Consider the following 17,974-nt stretch of genomic DNA (forward strand, 5'->3'; position numbering starts at 1 on the left):
AAACACCTGTCCTTGGTTTTGCTGTCTCTCTCGCTCTCCCTGCATCTTTCACTTGCATTATGAAAAGAACAGACATAATGCTGAAGAGATGCAGTTATATAACTGCAATTTTTTCTGTTATGTAAGACAGAAACATGAAAACTGCTAAACCCAGGCCAATCGATTATGTTTTTTATTGTCCGAGCCGTGGAATACACCATCTCTCCAGTCACAGCCAGTGTGCTTGCTCTGTTCTCATCTCACAGGAACATTTACACCAAATTGACAGACAGTGTACTGCGGTATATTACAGTATTTTACTCTTATTCAGTATTGCAGTTACAATACCATGTTAAAGGATTAGCTGATAAATCTAATATAAAGAAATGTTTATAGTCATGATTGTAACACAAAGAAGTTTACAATAAACGTTTAGATCCAATCACAAAATGTCAGCATTGCTTGTGTATGTTACATATTTGACATCATTGCTTTTGTGTTTGCAAATCTGCATTTACTTTGGTGATTTATGAGGAAATGTCAATGGACAGTACTCCCATACGCATAAAAAAGATTGATTTGATTTTAGTGTTTATTTTTAATTATCTCATATTTTTAAGATCAAAATCTCACAAGTATTCCATTTTTTATGCAAAACATAGAAAAAGGGGAGGTTAAGACTGGTCCGACAGTAGGTGTGCATTTGTGTGCCTGTGAGTGGATGTATGGGCACAGGATGAGTGCCTTTCTGCCTGAGTGTGTGTTCATAGAAAAAAAAAAGGCAAAACGTTCATCTATTGGCTGTCTCCAATACACCCTCCTTCCAGCACTCATCCAATCACAGACAGCAGCACCAGGCAGAGCAGCAGTCTGAGGCTGCAGACAGACAGAGATAGCAGCTCTCCTTTAGCCTGCCACACTGCCTGAGGTAGGTCCATTACACGAACACAGATCAAAAAGTTTATAAAGATTTTCCTGTGTGTCAGAGTATTGATCCGAACTGCATTATCTGTTGTGGCTGCTGAAGTGGAAATCCTGTGTTTGGCACTGATGTGGACTGGGGACGCTGCAAGCTTCCCATCATACCAGAGCACAGTTGAAGGGCTTGATAATATGCTGTGTTATTGGCAGGCTGCAGTTGTGTTTGTGTGCGTGTGTGCTAAGGTGGTCTGAATACATGGTGGAGGTGAAATGTCCTTGTACAGAGTGGAGAAACATTGTTTGGCATGCTAATGTTTTTGCTCAGGTGTAACTTGAAGGAAATCGATCATCTCTAGGGCAGAACGATATGGTAAAAAGAATGATGCGATTCTGATACCGATATTGCTATATGATTGATGATTTCAGTAGGAATGATAATTCTTGCATCATAGTTGTCTTTTTTCCTGAAAAAATATTAAAATGATGATGTTATTTTTGCTGAGGCCTGTACCAAATAAACAAATTTCCCATATTTGTAGGCCAGAGCATCTCTGTAGCACCATAGTACTTTATTTACAACAATGTAACAATGTCACGCCTTTGTCAAAAAACTGCAGATCTTGTGATTTGGATATTGTACTTGGTCATGTTGCGATTCCAATCATATTTAAATTAACCGTTCAGTCCTAATCATTTCACTTTTTAAATTGTGTCCCTCTGTTTGATATCTTTGCCTGAAATGAAATTGCATATCTGGCATGTTTCTGGAAAAAGACATTACCTTACTTGACTGCTTTGTTGCATTTTGCTTTTAAAGGTATATTTCTGCACTGTGCAAAGCTTCATCAAGTCTTTATTAAAGTGCCGAACGCTTGATGACTGCTGCATGCTCATTTCAGCATTTGCTACTTCTGAATTTGATAAAGCAGAATTAGATAACAAATCATCATACTCATTTACAGCAGCTCACAGTTGTCTCACAGTCTGCTGCGATAACTGCGACTCAACATCAAGTACATGAGTGGTTTTCAGTCCTGCTGCTCGAGTCCAGAGCCCTGCTGGTTTTTATTCAAAGACATCTAATTCAAGGACTGATTCACACCTGTGATACAAGGTGAGGATAGAAAAACTGCGGGCTCTGAATCCTGAGATGCTGAATGGAAAACCCCTGGAGTATATTCATGACACACACACACACACAAAAAAAAAAAAAAAAAAAAAAAAAATACAAATCTTAATTCTTAAAAGTGTCACTGCCTGTGTTTAGTTGTGACTAAGACTGTTGATACACACACAAGAAAAGTGTCAGTACCTTACTGACAGACTCCTGAATGAAACCCCTCTGATGACACTGTCATATTTGTTTCACTCAGCTTTTTGCATGTAGTTTGAGCCTGGCTCTGCGAACAGAATGGTTGATTCTGGTGATGGCATCACTTGAGACTGTCGGATTGATTGATCGAGCGATTCCAGTTTGTAACTGAGTGTGTGTGGGTGGGTGGGTGGCTGGGTGTGGGTGTGGGTGGCTGGATGGGTGTGGGCAGTGATGGTGGTGGTTGGGGGTGGTGGGGTATTTGGAGTTTTTGTGTCATTTTTTTTTTTTTATAATATCGTTTTCTTCATGGTTTGTTTTTTTCATTAATTTTGTGGTCATTTTTCAAAGATATATATTGAATTTACTCAGTTTTTGTCACGGGTTAATGATGGAACAAAGTTTGCTGGCTTATTTTTATGTTCAACTACATCTTGACAGTATAGATTCCCAGCTACTAAGAAAAAAACACTAATGAATACTAATCTGGAAATATAATTGATTTTTGCTTATGATGCTGACTGTATTCGTTATAATGATCACCAACCAGAAGTCATATTTACAGTATATACCCATATTTATATTCCCATATTTTTTAGCCGCTATATGTCTGAACAGATCATTTTCACATCTAATAGGATATGAAGATGCTGATGAAGTCATTTTTCTAATCATAATGCAACATGTGTTACATTTCAAGCCTCTCTGGCCACTAAATGCAGTCACACCCACACATGTGAGAGGCTTTTCCTCCCAAGGTCCTTGTTCAAACCATCACTGCCTCTTTGCAACGAAAAAAAAGAAATAAATACTATACTACTAATATAATAGATTTTTTTTTGTTATGATGGCTATATGCCTTACAATGATCACCAAACAGAAGTCATACTTTAGCTATATTCTTTTACCCATTACAAGACTGAAAAGCTCCCTTTCAAATCTAATAGAATATGAAGAGGTTGAAAGAGTCATTTGTCTAGTCATAATGCAACACGTGTCACTACATCACTAGTGGCACATGTACGACTTCAGAAATTCAACGTGACATTTTGCAAAAGGCTCCTCAGCTCATCAAGCTGAATGGCTCTGGATGAGGCTGGGTTAAGTTACAGAGACTGTAACAACCAGAATCTAGCTACCAAAAGAGTTCAAGGTATACTGTTATTTTTTCTGTCAGTGTGAGGGCAAAAGATAAATTGTGCAGTCACATCAAATGCAGGATTCCTACTATTACATAATAAAACTTAAATGTCCATGCAAAAAATCCCCATGTAAAATGCAAAACTGGAACTGAGAAACAACAATGCATTGGAAATACAGTTCTCATCGGGCCTGAAAATAAAGACCCCACCCTAACCGAGCCCTACTGGGCCAGCCTGAGGCCCTACCCTACCCGACTAATTAGCCGAACTTTAGGCCCGACAGCCCGATAAAGCCCGAAAAAAAAAAAAAAAAAGAAAGGAGAGGGGAAAAAAAAAAAGATCACCAAATTCGCCATTATTTAGCAGCGCCGGTGGCTCAAATTCTAGTAGCAGTGAGAGAACGGACATAATAGTTGGCGAAAGGCAGCTTCACATGTTCAGTTGTTCATAAAACATGCTAAGTTAGCAAAGTTACTGTAGTTCTGCACAAAATGGTTTAATTTAGCACTAAACTGTTCTTCTTCTCTCTCTCTCTCTCCTTCTGCTTCATGCCTGCATCATTTATATTTTGTCCTTCAACGGCGACAGTAAAACCTTTTGTAGATTGTAGATTTTGTAGATTGAATGGCTAAATTGGTGGAGAAATTGGCCACTCTGTCACTGTCTGATTTCTGACTCTGCTGAGTTTGCCAGCACAGCAGGATCCTGCTGCAACTCTGTCTCTCACTTGTTCCCTGTCTGTCTGTCACTGAAAGTTTAGCCTCCAAATCCAATCCAGTCTCTCACTCTCTCCACCAGTCACATAAAAGTGAAACGCCATAATCAATAACACAACACATAATTATATTTTTTATATAAAAAAAAAAAAAAAAAAAAAAAAACTTTTTTTCCCCCCACAGAACCAGAACCTGAAGCCCTACCCTACCCGACCAATTCACATACATTTTAGGCCCTACCCTACCCGACAATGTTGGGTAGGGTCAGGTAGGGTTGGGTTCGGGCAGTGACACACATCTCTAATTGGAAAGTTAAAAAAAATAAACTGCTGGATTCACAGACTATATTTATGGTCTTTTCAGAGTATTGAAGCTTTCAGTTGTAACAGAAATCCACAGCAAAGAGTCAGTAAATTGGAGCAAACTAAATCTTGGCCCAATCCCAGTCTCCACCCTAAACTCTAATCTGCACCGGCCCATCACAGACCAGTGTAATCAGTGTAAATGCCTTTAGTGTGACAAGTGCTTGAAGGGGCATAAACTTGGAAACATGGAACAGCACACAGTGATATCATGTTATCTTGACGACACCAGCTGTAGTTACTCTGCTTCCTAATTGTTTTAGGAAGCAGAGTTTATTCTTACCTACATAATTGTGTTAAGTGTAGGTCAACTACCAGCTCCTTGATAAAGCCTCAATAAAGGTGAAAGGTGTTGTTTCAAACCCATAACAAATATTCTTTTATGGGGACTGAGACTCTGTTCATTAAGATATTCTGTTACCAATGGCATGATAGTTATGTTTTGTTTTATATCATGATTGCTTCAAATGGCTCAGAAAGTCTGCAAGAGAGCTCTCATCACTGAAACTGTTCTTTCTTTACCTGGTTCCTAACTCCCTGTCTCAAACATTCCTTCAAACTTTAAGCCACCCTTCCTTTGTTCTCCGAGCCCCACCCATCACAGGCACAGCAGATAGGCACTTGACACAACCATTATTGAACACTGGGTATTAAATCATTAAGGGACAGGATATCACTGAAAAAAATATGCAAAGTAGATCTTATCCTGCAAGCATTTAACAATATAGATCAACCATTTACATTTTTATAGGCTTTCCTGCTTGTAGTGACGTTACAAGATAATCCACAGAGTTTTCCTTGATTTTGCCGACAACCTTGGTGATAAGCATGATTGCTTTGGCATTTTGTACACAGCACTGTGGATGCCTCCAGAAACAAAAACTCCATTGTTTCCTGCAATGGGAAATAGGGATGCCTCATACATGTTTAAAGGAACATACTGGTGATTTAGACTTTTTCCTTTCCTTTTCTTTTTTTTTTCTTTTGAATTTTATGCATTATCTAATAAATATGAAGCTTTCTGAGTAACTACAAGAGGAACTCAACCCCAAATTTTATGGGAGAAAAGATAAAACACAACTCAAAACAACCTTGTCTCTAAAAATTATGTTCTCTTACAACTAATCTGCATTCCTAATTACATTTATGAGGACACGTATTATGTGATGGATCATCTTTGTTTCTAACAAATCATAAATACATTACTAATCAACATATTCTGTGTATCATGTCGGGCAGCATTTTAGCAGGTTCATTATAGCCACCAAAACCACTTGGTTAAGTTTAGGTTCAGGTATAAAACTACTTAGTTAAGTTTAGTGAAAGGTTAGGTTTGGTGTAAAAAACCACTTGGTTAATTGACTTGGGTGAAGGTCAGTTTTAGCCATCCGTCACCCCACCTGTCTCCTAGTGCAGCCTTTAGACTAAGGCATCACTAACTTCCTCATGATACATTACCAAAAAAACATAATCTGCCCCAAAATACATTGTCCTTTAAATGTAATTGAGAATGCAGTTTAGTTTTATGGGAATATAAATTTTAAGAGACAGAATTTTTACATATAAATAAACATACCTTCAGTTGAATCCAATGTCTGGATAAAAGGAAGGAAAAATAATATTGGAGTTCTAAAATACGACTGCTTCCTTTAGGAAAGGATTATCAGAAACATGAAGAACATAGGTTCTGAAGATAGTACACTAAACATGCAAAATCACTAGTATGATCCTTTAAAAGAGATTTCATGAACTGGCTGTGACATGTGTCACTACTGCTTGGTATCAGGCAGATTAGTAGCAAAATGAACACACATTTATATGAAAAAGTTGCCGATGATTACAAACAATATAGATTACAATACAAAATACTACACCCTTTCCACCGTACAAAACAAGCAACATGGGAAATGACAGAAGTCTTCATTCAACCTTTATCAAATGATGTTTTCATGATTGGTGGTGAAGATTTTATTGATGGTCCTATTACGTAGACAGGGCCCACATTTTAGACTGATTGTGCCTGTCTGTCCGTCATTAGGAAACAGCCTCAGGGAGCCTCGTCTGCACTCTCAGCCTCATCTGAATGACAGTTCTGCCAATACGCCTGTATCTCTAACACAGTTGTCTGCATACATCCAGCAACTTGGTTTCGCCTGCTTTCCATATCGGCATCGGCAGTGCCTCTGCATGTGCCACACAGCAGTGTTTGTGCACTTTGTTTTTGCCTCATGTATGCCATTTTGAAGTATTTGAAGCAATTCTGTGGAAATGATTTCTGTTTGGATGATCTACTGCCAGCTAACGGTAGGAATGGCTTGGATGAACAGTACATAAAATAGTAAAATACAGCGGGTTAATTCAATTGCTTGGCTTTAAAGGACCATACCAGTGATTTTGCATGTTTAGCGTAATATCTACAAAATGTATTTACTTCACGTTTCTGCTCATCTTTCATTCCATTCATTCCACTAGGATATGAAAATGAGCATTCAGAGACTTCACAGCAGTAGTCCATCATAATCATGATAACGCTCACATTAGTTTTCCTAGAAGCAGCAGCACTGTTATGTTTTGATGACTTGAAATTGCATGGAGTGAAACAGTCTCTCCACCGTAAAATAGTCCTCGGGGAAGTATTTGTTTTACACAGATTATTAGTTCTGTGGTTTATGAATGACAACGGCTTTGTTATGACTTTATGGAGAAAATCTCTGATTTTGAGTGTGTGTTGTGAAATCTATCGTACCTTCACCTGATTTGCAAGGGGTCTGGGTTAGTTAGTTTTTGAAAGAAAAGTGAATTTTCCTCAAGTTTCCAAGGATTAAATGAGCTTTCAAATAGGAGTGATCAGATCTGATTGGTTGTGAGGGCTCTATATTGAGGAGGGTGTAGTCCTAGGTGCTGTGCATGGCCTGCCTATTGCCTGACGTCTCTGTCTTGGGCTTAACTGGAGAGTTAAGGTGTCCCATAATGGTCTCTATGTTTCAGATGATGTTCCACCCTGACAACAGCACAATAGAAAAACTGGGCACTTTTTATTTTTTCAGAATTTTTTGTCATCAAAGACAACTCATTGAAAGATATTGAGTTCTATTTACACTTTTGGTTGAGGCAGATGCCCACCCACCCAGAGCCAGGTTCTGCTTGATGTTTTTTGCACTGTTAAAAGGGTTTTTTTCCTCACCACTGTCACAAAGTGCTTCCACATGGGGGAGATTTGGGTTCTTGTGATTGGTCAGTATCTGATGAGGGTCTATAAAGCACCTTGAGGTAACTTTTGTTATGATTTGATGCTACACAAATAAAATTGAAAAATTGAATTGAATTGTCAAAAAGTAAAAGCAATAAGCAGCTTCACTCCAAATATATCACTAGCACTACTACAACACACAACACTAGTCCAAACATTAATATCATTAGTCACATATCAAAACTGCGCACTTTTAGTTTCTGGCTAACAAACCTCACAAAGCTGAGCTTGATACTGATGGATATATACTGATACTGATGCTGCATCAGGTCATATGGGAATAACTGCTGGAGCACTCTGATGGTTAAAAGCTGTGGAAGTGTTCAGCCGTTTGAATTCGGAGCTGTCAAGATGCTTCGACTGTACTTTAGTATTGTCTGTGGTTGCTCCTGAACAGCTTTCTCACAGCTGACACAAGCTATTAGCAAGGACACACTTGAGTTCATGTTTTACAGCAATCCAAATAATGTCAGCCTCATAAAAAGCAATTAGTTAGGTCTCAACATGGCAGAGACTTCCTTAGTGAATAAATAATGTACTTTCATCTATATAAAATGCATTGAAATATTGCTAAGTATGTTTTAAGTACATTTATAAAAATGTGTGCTTATTTCAAATGCATTGGAAGTATAATAATGTCATGCTTTCATCAAATATTAAAAGTGTACTATTCTTGAAATAAAATCAAATATAGTGTACTTTCAACAAAGACATTACTGTGAAATATATTTTTGAGTTAAAATTTAGTATGATATCTAGTGGGCACTTTTTAGGTGATTGCTGGAAAATGATTTTTTTTTATATATTTTGAGTAATAATGTGTTAAGCACTATTATTGTAATAATGCAAAGTGCACATCTACAGAGTTCATTTTTGCACAAAAATTACACTCAATTGTGTTTTTCAAAAAGTATATTAGTGATTGGCAGTCCAAAATAATAGTCAAAATGATCAGTTAAATTCACACAAGTACAATCAACTCTTCATTTATGAGCAATATCTGAAGTTTTTGGCTCATTTTTACATTCTTAATTAGAAATTAGATTGGATGTTGGCATTCCAGCGAGTTAAATACATAAGTGGCCCAAGTTTTCGTAACGAAATGCTATCTTGTTCTTCCACATATCCTGATGTCACATGAACAAGGCATCAACCCTGAGTTCCCACACAGTATTTACCATGTGAAAACTGAGGTTAACAGTATTTTCTAATAGGAAGCATATATTTACCATTTTCCCTGCTAAGATGCAAATGCATCATCACTTCACATCACAATCTGCTGGTGAGGAGGAGGTGGAGGAGGCGACAGCTGAGCCATGCACTAAGTGTCAGGCCTGCTGATGGTTGCCATGGCACTTAGTCTGTTAGTGTGTGTGTGTGTGTGTGTGTGTGTGTGTGTGTGTGAGTGAGTGAGTGATTAAACACCTCTACAGGCAGACTTGAGACTCAGCCTGGCCAGTTGTGCAGCAAGACAGCTGAAAAAAATGACTATAAAGATTTGTTACACACTGTATGGACCAAGAAGGGCCAAGAAAAGCCAAATGTTAGTCACACAGTCCCTCAACTTGAGCAAGAACCTTCATTCAGTGTATCCTCTCATTTCACTTTGAGTCATTCACATGTTGCCACATCATCAGTTCAAACCATTTCTCCAAAGTAAACAACATTTTCTATTGTTATTCTACGGTTATCATGCTCTGTCTGGTCATAATTCTTGAATTCTATGCTGGACCTTTAGGCACTTACATTATCAACATTATACACAAGTGAAAATAGATGATGACTTGAAATCAGTTAATGATGAGGTACAGAAATTCAGATAATTCTACAGGGAGCAGGGGAATGATATTTTAAAATTTTTGTCATCTAACATGTTCAATGAAGAAAAGAAACCAGAGTTAACTACAGCTATCTACTTCCATCTCTGTGATGGCTGCTGCTCCTTTGGCACGGAGTGATGCACAAAGTTACTGGATCTTTCCAGATGTTGATGTTGATTGCAGGAAAAACATAGTCAGAAACAGCCATTTCAGTGAAGCTATGGTCTGTGTGCACTTTGTTATCATACATGCATTTTAGTTCTAGAAAGCAACACTTGTAAAGTGATGTTAAACCTTCTTTCAGTGGATTAAGGTGGTTATTTTTCAGATTGTGAGATGGGCGGAAGTCTACCTCGATGGCAGGAGGCTAACAGTTAGCATGTGGAGCATCCAGCCAGTATCCAGCCCTCAGTAACAATGAGAGGAAGAGAACAGCACTACTGTCCTACAGAACAGTGAGGGGGACGCAAAATCACATTTCTCTCTTCTAGCTATCCCTTTAACCTGGTTACTCATATTAATCTGGCTTCTCGTGTACATGGAAGCATAGTAAATGTTTACTGTTCAGCATTTCCTCAAGAAACACCATGCAGTTTTGTGTGTGGTTTTATGAAGATGTACATGGCAACACAAGCTATTCCTTTGACTTTTTACCCCCCAGAAATCCTGTAAAGTGATATCACACAGAACAGAAGACAGCATGCTCATATTTATCAGCCCAGCAGCTCTGGTCTGTTTATTATGGTAGAAGGACAAGAGAGGCAAAACATCTCATTCACTGCTGTTAGGAGACAGTTTGTCTTTCACCCTGGATTTGTCACTTCACATGGATGGAGAAGATTTCCCACCAGTGCCCATTTCCCACCAGAATATAATTTGGGTTAATAGGCTGACTCAATATTGTCTCAGTCAGTGAGATGAGACGCTGTTTTCTGCTGTAGCCCCACTTTGTGATTTAGGTTGACAACATGGGTGGATTTTTTACATCAATAACCTGCCTATTTCACCTGAAACCTGCCAAGTCGGTCTCTCGGGAGAGCAGAAGAAAACACAACATGCCAGGGAAATAGTCATCATTTCAAACGTGAGGGGGATGGAATGTTCAGCACTAAGACTTTTTTTTTTTTCACATAAAAATAAATGAATAAACAGGTTTGTGTCACTTTTAGTGTGTGTGTATATACACACCCTTTGAAACCCAAGGTGCGTTCCGATCGCCCTGTAGTTCCCTGCGCAGTGGACTACACAGGGTGTGCCGCCATGTTCAGTGTGATTCCAAACCACAGGGAGCAGTTCGAAGGGCACTGTGAACTGTGCAGGGAACAAGTGAACAACGGTTCCTCACTTCGCCCAGTTCGCCAACGGATATTACCCATCAGTCATTGCGCGCCGGCGAGTCGAACCAACGGTTAATTGAACCGCCTCGCTTTGAACGACATATGCTGCCTGTTGTCATGGCGACGAGGCGTCTCGAGACGCGGCGCTTATTTCTCTCACCACCGTCATTATTAAGGATTTTAAAATAATCTGTCAGTGATCAACATATAATATGACATAATCTGTAAATGATGTGATACGAATCTCTTCAGGAATGACACCGTACATCTTGCAATGAAATCACATTTATTTATAAGATTTTGCTTGTTAAGCTAAGTTGATTACGCTGACAACAACGGGGTGCACGAGACGTGACGGTTATTTAGGAATGACAACCGTACATCTTGCAAATGACAGCGGTAATGTGAATGAATGAAATAACATTTCACAAGACATTTCACCGGGGCGTGTTTTGGAAACTCGGCCGGAAACAGCTGTGACGTTGCAGGGTGTTCCGATTGGAGTAAATTCGTGAAGTGAAGTTCCCTAAGCCGACGTTACCTGTGCAGGGAGTAGGGAGTAGGGAGCTCTGTCGCAGTACACTGTGGATCGGAACTCAGCTTCTATCAATTAACTTGATTTGTTTCAAAACATTTTAAACTTTCTTTTTGGAAAATCACTGTATTATTACCACAAAATTTAAACTTTCTTTTTGGAAAATCACTGTATTATTACCACAAAATTCACCCCAAGTTTGAGAATAATTAGAAAGAAAAATACCAGTGAAATTGACACAAAATTACCATAAAAAACGAATCAAAATAAAAATTAATTAATTAATTTAATTCTTCTGCAGTTTAAATTTTGGAGAGGATTTTTAAATATATTATTATTACAAATTCTGTGGTAATTTTAATTTTAAGTATTTATGTATGTATTTCATTTTATGATTTGTTTTGTGTTTATTTTCAGGTCTTTTTCTAATTTGCTCATCATCTGTTTCCCATGTTTTTGAAAAAAAATAAACAAACAAGTGAATTAGTTCAGGTTTCAGAGAGTAAAATTCTAACAATTTGAAGGTGGAACACAGTGTGGGGGACAGGTTCTAGAAGTGAGGGAAACATGCCCCCTCCATCCCCCGTGTCCACTTCACCTGATTATATTCAGGTGAATTATTATATTATAATCAATTTAAACACAAGCACAACAGTCGTCACAGTTCAAACATGGATGCAGTCACTTGTTTGGCCACATTATGCAGAAGCAAGCTTCAAAAAAGGAATTTGCCTACTATGACTATTCTAGAGAGATGTGGAGAAAGAGGAAGGCTAAAGGATTAGAAACTTGGGCCAGAGTGGATGGGCACTGGCAGTCTTTGATGTTTGGAGTCAGCAGCCATGGGTATCCTGTTAAATACTCAGAGCTTTGGAGAGAAAAGAGCCCACAGGCTCTGGTGAGCTGCTGGCCTGACACTTGGCAAGCAGGCCTGCATGACCTCAGCGTCAGGGTAATCTAGATTCAGCCAGATCCTTCCATGAAGCAGGGCAAAAAAATCACCACAACATTCACAAATCTGAAATAATATCATCATAATAATGATATAGTGATGAATGATTACAGTAATGATGAACTGCTATGGTTCAGGTGATAATGGTTTTTGCATTTTTTTTTTTTTTTTTTTTTTTTGCTTTTGCAAAGCAAGCAGTGGTTTATCCTCCCTTTTTTTCAAGCCATTGGTTTCCATTCATTTTTCAGTTCATTGCATTTCATGTTTGTTTCAATGTAAAATGTGATTAAATTGTAATAAATGGGCCATACATTCAAAATCACTGGTGTGGTCCACAGCAACTGACAATAAAATTAAATATATTCTTAAGCAATCAATACTGAAAATCACTGTCTCTGAACCTCAATACTTTTGATACAGACTGTGGCAAAGGAAATACTTAATAAGGTAGCAAAGATTCAGTTGTCCTGCTCAGTACAAGGTTGTTGGTGTTTATGCTGAAGTGATCATATTCTGTTATTTCCTCAGAGAACATTTTTCTTTCATTCTCTGAGAGGAGGGAGGGGTTTGTGTGTGTGTGTGTGTGTGTGTGTGTGTGTGTGTGTGTCTGCATTGTGTACATGGTGGATCGCAGTTTTGTGTCGGTACTTATATTAGGTGCAAAAGTTTCTCTCTCACTCATACCTGTTCAGTATTTTGGTGACCATGAACCTGATTGTACCTGAGAGCAAAAGCAGGTAGAGCAGGGTTTGTGTCAGTAACCATCAGTTTTGTTGTCAGGAATCTGGGGGATTTGAATTTGCATCACCCACTCACTTGCATCACACACCCCATGTCTACACTATTTTTGTTACTTTACCAAGCAAAATGCACATTAACAAAACATACCAGCTTACCAATCCTTACTGTGAATAATATGTTCTTCAATTGAGGTGTATGAGACAGGGAAATTTGTGACAGACTGAAAACCACTGTAAATAACACGGCAACTTGTCACTGTGATGTGTGCTCAGTGCATTGTTTTTAAAGAGACAGAAAAGAGGTGATTTGTTTGGTCATAACTGCAGCCAGACCTCACACATCATTTTGTTTTGACTCAGTCTGGCCAAGCTCCAAATGAAGCATCATTGGAAGCTGCAAAACAGTCAGACCAATCAGCATCCTCAACTTCAGGCACGGTTTAGGTGATGACCATGATGAGAAGCTCACAATCACAATCTTCCTGTGGCAGGCTTGCACTGTATTGAACCATGACTCTAAAGCCTAATGTCACTCCTGACTTCTTTAAGGGACTTTTTCAGATTTGGATTTGGTTTCGGTATTAAGATTAGAATTTGAATTGAATTTAACAGGATACTTCATCCATAATGCATAATTTTCATATACTCAATATGCACTGCCTTGAATTCCTGGCAAAGGAAGTTTTAGTTTTCATAAACTCTGTATGTTCTGTTTAAAAAGCTCACACTCATCATACCTTCAGTCTTCAAGTCTCCCAAACACACGTGTTTTCACTCAAATCTTGCTGCAAAGGCCACTTCCACAAAATCCTCTGATGCTTGGTGTTACTGGATGAACCACTTATATGGACGCACTTGGGCATGGAACAAGTGCTCATAATTGAAACATTTCATACCATTTTGCTATAGTAAAATAAAAAATTACAGAACCATTTCTTTTATTGGATCAGAGATAGCTTGCTGTTTTTAAAGTATATAAGTTTACCATGAAGGCTTGCAAGTAAAACTTAATCATCAATAAATCATTTTTGTATGAAGTACTCCTTCAAGTAATGCCTTCAATCACTGATGAATTATGGGCAAAGTATATTTCCCTTTACGTTATGGCTAGAGGTTAAGGTTTGAAGGTGCTCAGTGTGAGTTCTCACAAGTGTGGTGATACAAACGTGTGTGCATATGTGTGCATTTGTATCCATGAGTGAGGTATTTCCTCCCACCCACATTTCCACCTACATATGGTCTTTTCTCCCTACCATCCCTTGTGTGTGTGTGTTTCTGTGACAGAGTGGGGGCACACCTAATCATCTGCAGGGACAATCCAGCAGTGTGTGGGAGGAGGACCCAATCCCGCAGTCTTACATAAAGAGAGATATTAAGACACCTAATTCAGCTGCTTCACCATGTGTCTTCACTCTTTTCACATAACCCACTTAGGAAAATATTCACTCAGCACAGCAACAACAACACAGACACATCCCTGCACAGCTACATTTGAAGTTTTCAGCTGGCTGGTACAGAACATTCGAGCATCCCCAATTGATAACTTAAAGTGACTATTGAACTGCAAGGCTTGATCGGAGGATTTGCATGGCTGTCAAAGTCACATTGGTGGGATATTCAAAATAAAGCCCTTGAGTGTTGTTGAACCATTTCAGTGTTCTTGTCTATGATAATCATGTTGTTGAATTACGCAGACAGAAATAAATTAATAATGAAAAAAAATCTAAAATTTCACAATTCAGTTTTTGCATTTCAGCACTGGTCATGGTTATAAGGTGCTCTAAAACATCTGATTCATGTTGTGGTTTAATTAGACACTGGCTCTCTTTTATCATTATCAATGTAATATCAGCACTACTGTAAGACCTATTTTACAGTTGTAGTTTATAAAATTACCCATTTAATATGGAAAAAATATTGAGTTTGCTACATTGTAACCTAATAAACATTACTTTTTCATGATTAATTTAGATAATCCAGCCATGATGGACAGGCATATGTAAATAAAAAAGCACTTATCCCTAGGGGATTTAAAATACAGTATGAAATCAAGGATACACTGCATGGGGTAAAGGTGAATGAGGTAAGATTTAGCTCTGCTTAGCAATAACATATACAGCAGAGGAACAAGTTAACAATTCCTTTTTTCCCTTTCTGATGGTTGAATATATCTTCCGGTTTCTCCTTTTTCTCCTCTCTTCAGAAAGCTACTGTTGCAGCAATAGAGATGGAGGAAAAAGAACTGAAGGAAGGTTGCAGCACAACTGAGAATCACAACTCCTTCAGTATCACCATGGAAACCACTGAACAATCAGAGTCGGCAATAGACTGTGAAGTGGAGGTCGCTGTAGCTGATTCACCTGAAAAGGGGAAGGACGCAAATCCAGATGATGAACAACTTTGTTTAGAGACAGATTCATCAGACTGCCTGGAGGAAAAGGTGATGCTCGACACAATGTTAACCAACCTTTCAACCAGCCCAAATGAACCCAAGAAACCTGACTGCTCAGATACTAGTCTTTGCACCGAAATGCCTGATCAAAAGGAAGCTTTGATATTAGAAACAGGGCATGATGAGCTCAACAGGAATGAGTCCATTAACTCCTCAGTATCAGACACATTGTCCAGTGCTGACAGTGTTTATGAGAATGAAGCTCATCACAAGAGGCAGGACATCCAGGAACCTGAGCCAGAGCCTGAGGATAATGTGCCTAATCCTGAGGATGATGACTATCAAAACCTTGCAATAGACACAGAAGAGGACCCTATGGTGCATGAAATCCCATTTGAACCACCCGTCACAGAGGAGTCGATTTTGGAGCAGTGCATTAGAGAAGAGGCCATGTCAGATGTTTCCAATGAATCTTGCCATGATCTCGACGCTGATGAAACAGATGAATGTCTGAGAGTTGAGATTGCAGCTGCTTCATCTGATAGTGAGACAGATGAAAAATGGAGGACAATATTCTCCTCTTCTATAAATAAAGAAGATGATGACTCATATTTGGACAGTCTCGAGCTAAGCGCCCAAGAGCTCTTCGTGCAGAAGGTTGAAGTAAGAGACATTGAAGAACAGGATGACAATAACTTTGAAGAAGTCCAACTTGAGGTCCCACAGCAAGAAGAGGTACTGGAGCAACCTGATGACATTGCTTCCTTCCCCACCCCTCCACAAGAAGTTACATATAACCCTTTAGCAATTCAAGGTCTAACCAAAATTTCTGAAGATGAGAGTGAAAACAAGAAAGATGCTAATCATAACCACAACATCCACCACCACTACTCTGCACACCCCCAAGCCACCAAGAAGCTACCAAAAGACTTCTGTGTCATACAAGAGACCAAGAGTGAGAACGTTAGCACAGAGCATGTGGACTTCCAGGTGGCTCGTAAGCAGTGGCTGGAGATGGAGGAACAAACCAAGAACCAGATTGTTTCTCCTGCAACCAAACAGCCCCGGTTCCACAGCAGCCACAGTTTCATGTACACACCAGTCCGCAACATTGAAAGACCTCACAAGAGAGAGCATGATCTAGAGAACTTGAATCTGGCTGGAGAATATCCCCACACCAGTTCAGTCCTTGCTCTGAAGATTCTGGCTTGGATGATTCCAGTTACAGGTCCACATATGATGACCCAGAAACACCCATTGAAAAGGAAATACGCATTGCCATGGAGAGAGAGGAGAACTTCAGGAGAGAGAAGGGCTTCTCTAAAATGGGCAAATCAACAGACTGCGCCCCATCGCGAAGTGTCCCCAGATCCACCAGTGCTCCACTGACGCCATCATTCATCATCACATCCTCGCCTTCCAAGGGGCCACTGAAACATGAGGTGTCTGCTAATAATGTCATAATTCTTGAGCCGAGCAATGATTTTCCCTCCAGCCAAAGACATGACACTGATACAGTCGCAGCCCAGTCCAGCGAGTGGTGTGCTGACGATACCAGCTCTAACCTCATCATCCTTGAGACATCCAATTTGATCATTCGCAGTGCCTCCGAGTTCTCCCTCAACAAGGTCTGTGAGCAGCCACAGGAGAAGATGTTCCTGAACAACCCATTCTTCAAGCTGCGTTCAAGAAGCCAAATGTCACTGGTGGATGAAGAGATCAAGATGGTCAAGCGAAGAGAAGAAGAGCTAAGGCAAGAGAGGGCCAGGATGTATGGCAAAGACAGGTTCAGCACAGGTCTGATGATGCCAAACCACATGGACACCTTAGCCTTTGACAGTTCAGGTATGGTGGCAGCATACTGACCACAGAATAACAATCTGATTGAAAATACTCTTTGCACATGCTTGTGATTCATAGCCGCTTTTATGTCCAATTTTAAGCTCACAGTGATCTGTTGTCTTTTTTGTTCTCTTAGTTGATGTGCCAGTGAAGTGTAAGTCATCTCCATCATCACCAATGAAAACAGCATACAGGATGGATCGCTCTGCTTTATCCTGTGATCACAGGGTAAGCTCCTATTCACACATTTTCCCTGATAGGAAGCAATGGAGATGTTTCCATCATTAAATCATAAAAAATTGAATCTTCCATTCAAGACAAAATCCTTAATGCAAAGAAATAGAATAATATGGAGAAGCAACAACACCTTAAGTTTGTAATGTTTGTTGTGAGTGAAATAGACCCACACTTTGGGATATATTGGGATGCACAGAATTATGTATTATGTTATAGTGAAAGAGATATGGTATGTGGTGAAAGACATTGGCATTTTTCACATAAAACTTGCATCCATTGATAATCCAATGATGTACCCCTCATTAATATACAAAAAAAGTAATTAAACCCCAAACCCAAATCTCTGTGAAGCCTAAACTTAGGAGGCTGGTGATGTCACTACCCTTAGAGTACAACAGGTGGTGTCATCCTTGCCTTTCCCACTGCCAGGCTTCAGA

General features: G+C 39.2%; 1 protein-coding gene across 1 annotated transcript; it reads left to right on the top strand.

The window, feature by feature from the left end:
• Nucleotides 1-898: 898 nt before the first annotated feature.
• Nucleotides 899-17,323, top strand: LOC115378668 (uncharacterized). Its single transcript, XM_030079076.1, has 3 exons — nucleotides 899-907; nucleotides 15,270-16,686; nucleotides 16,977-17,323. The coding sequence occupies exons 2-3, from the start codon at nucleotides 15,294-15,296 to the stop codon at nucleotides 17,321-17,323; spliced, it is 1,740 nt and encodes a 579-aa protein (XP_029934936.1). The 5' UTR covers nucleotides 899-907; nucleotides 15,270-15,293.
• The last annotated feature ends 651 nt before the right edge of the window (nucleotides 17,324-17,974 follow it).

Source organism: Myripristis murdjan, chromosome 20, assembly GCF_902150065.1.
Source record: "Myripristis murdjan chromosome 20, fMyrMur1.1, whole genome shotgun sequence".
Taxonomy (NCBI): Eukaryota; Metazoa; Chordata; class Actinopteri; order Holocentriformes; family Holocentridae; genus Myripristis; species Myripristis murdjan.

What these genes read in the sequence shown, in the direction of transcription:
- LOC115378668 (XM_030079076.1), top strand. Translation starts at nt 15,294, where the DNA reads ATGGAGGAAAAAGAACTGAAGGAAGGTTGCAGCACAACTGAGAATCAC. An exon ending in TTGGATGATTCCAGTTACAG is followed by an intron (nt 16,687 to 16,976) that starts GTCCACATATGA and finishes ACACTGATACAG; the next exon opens with TCGCAGCCCAGTCCAGCGAG.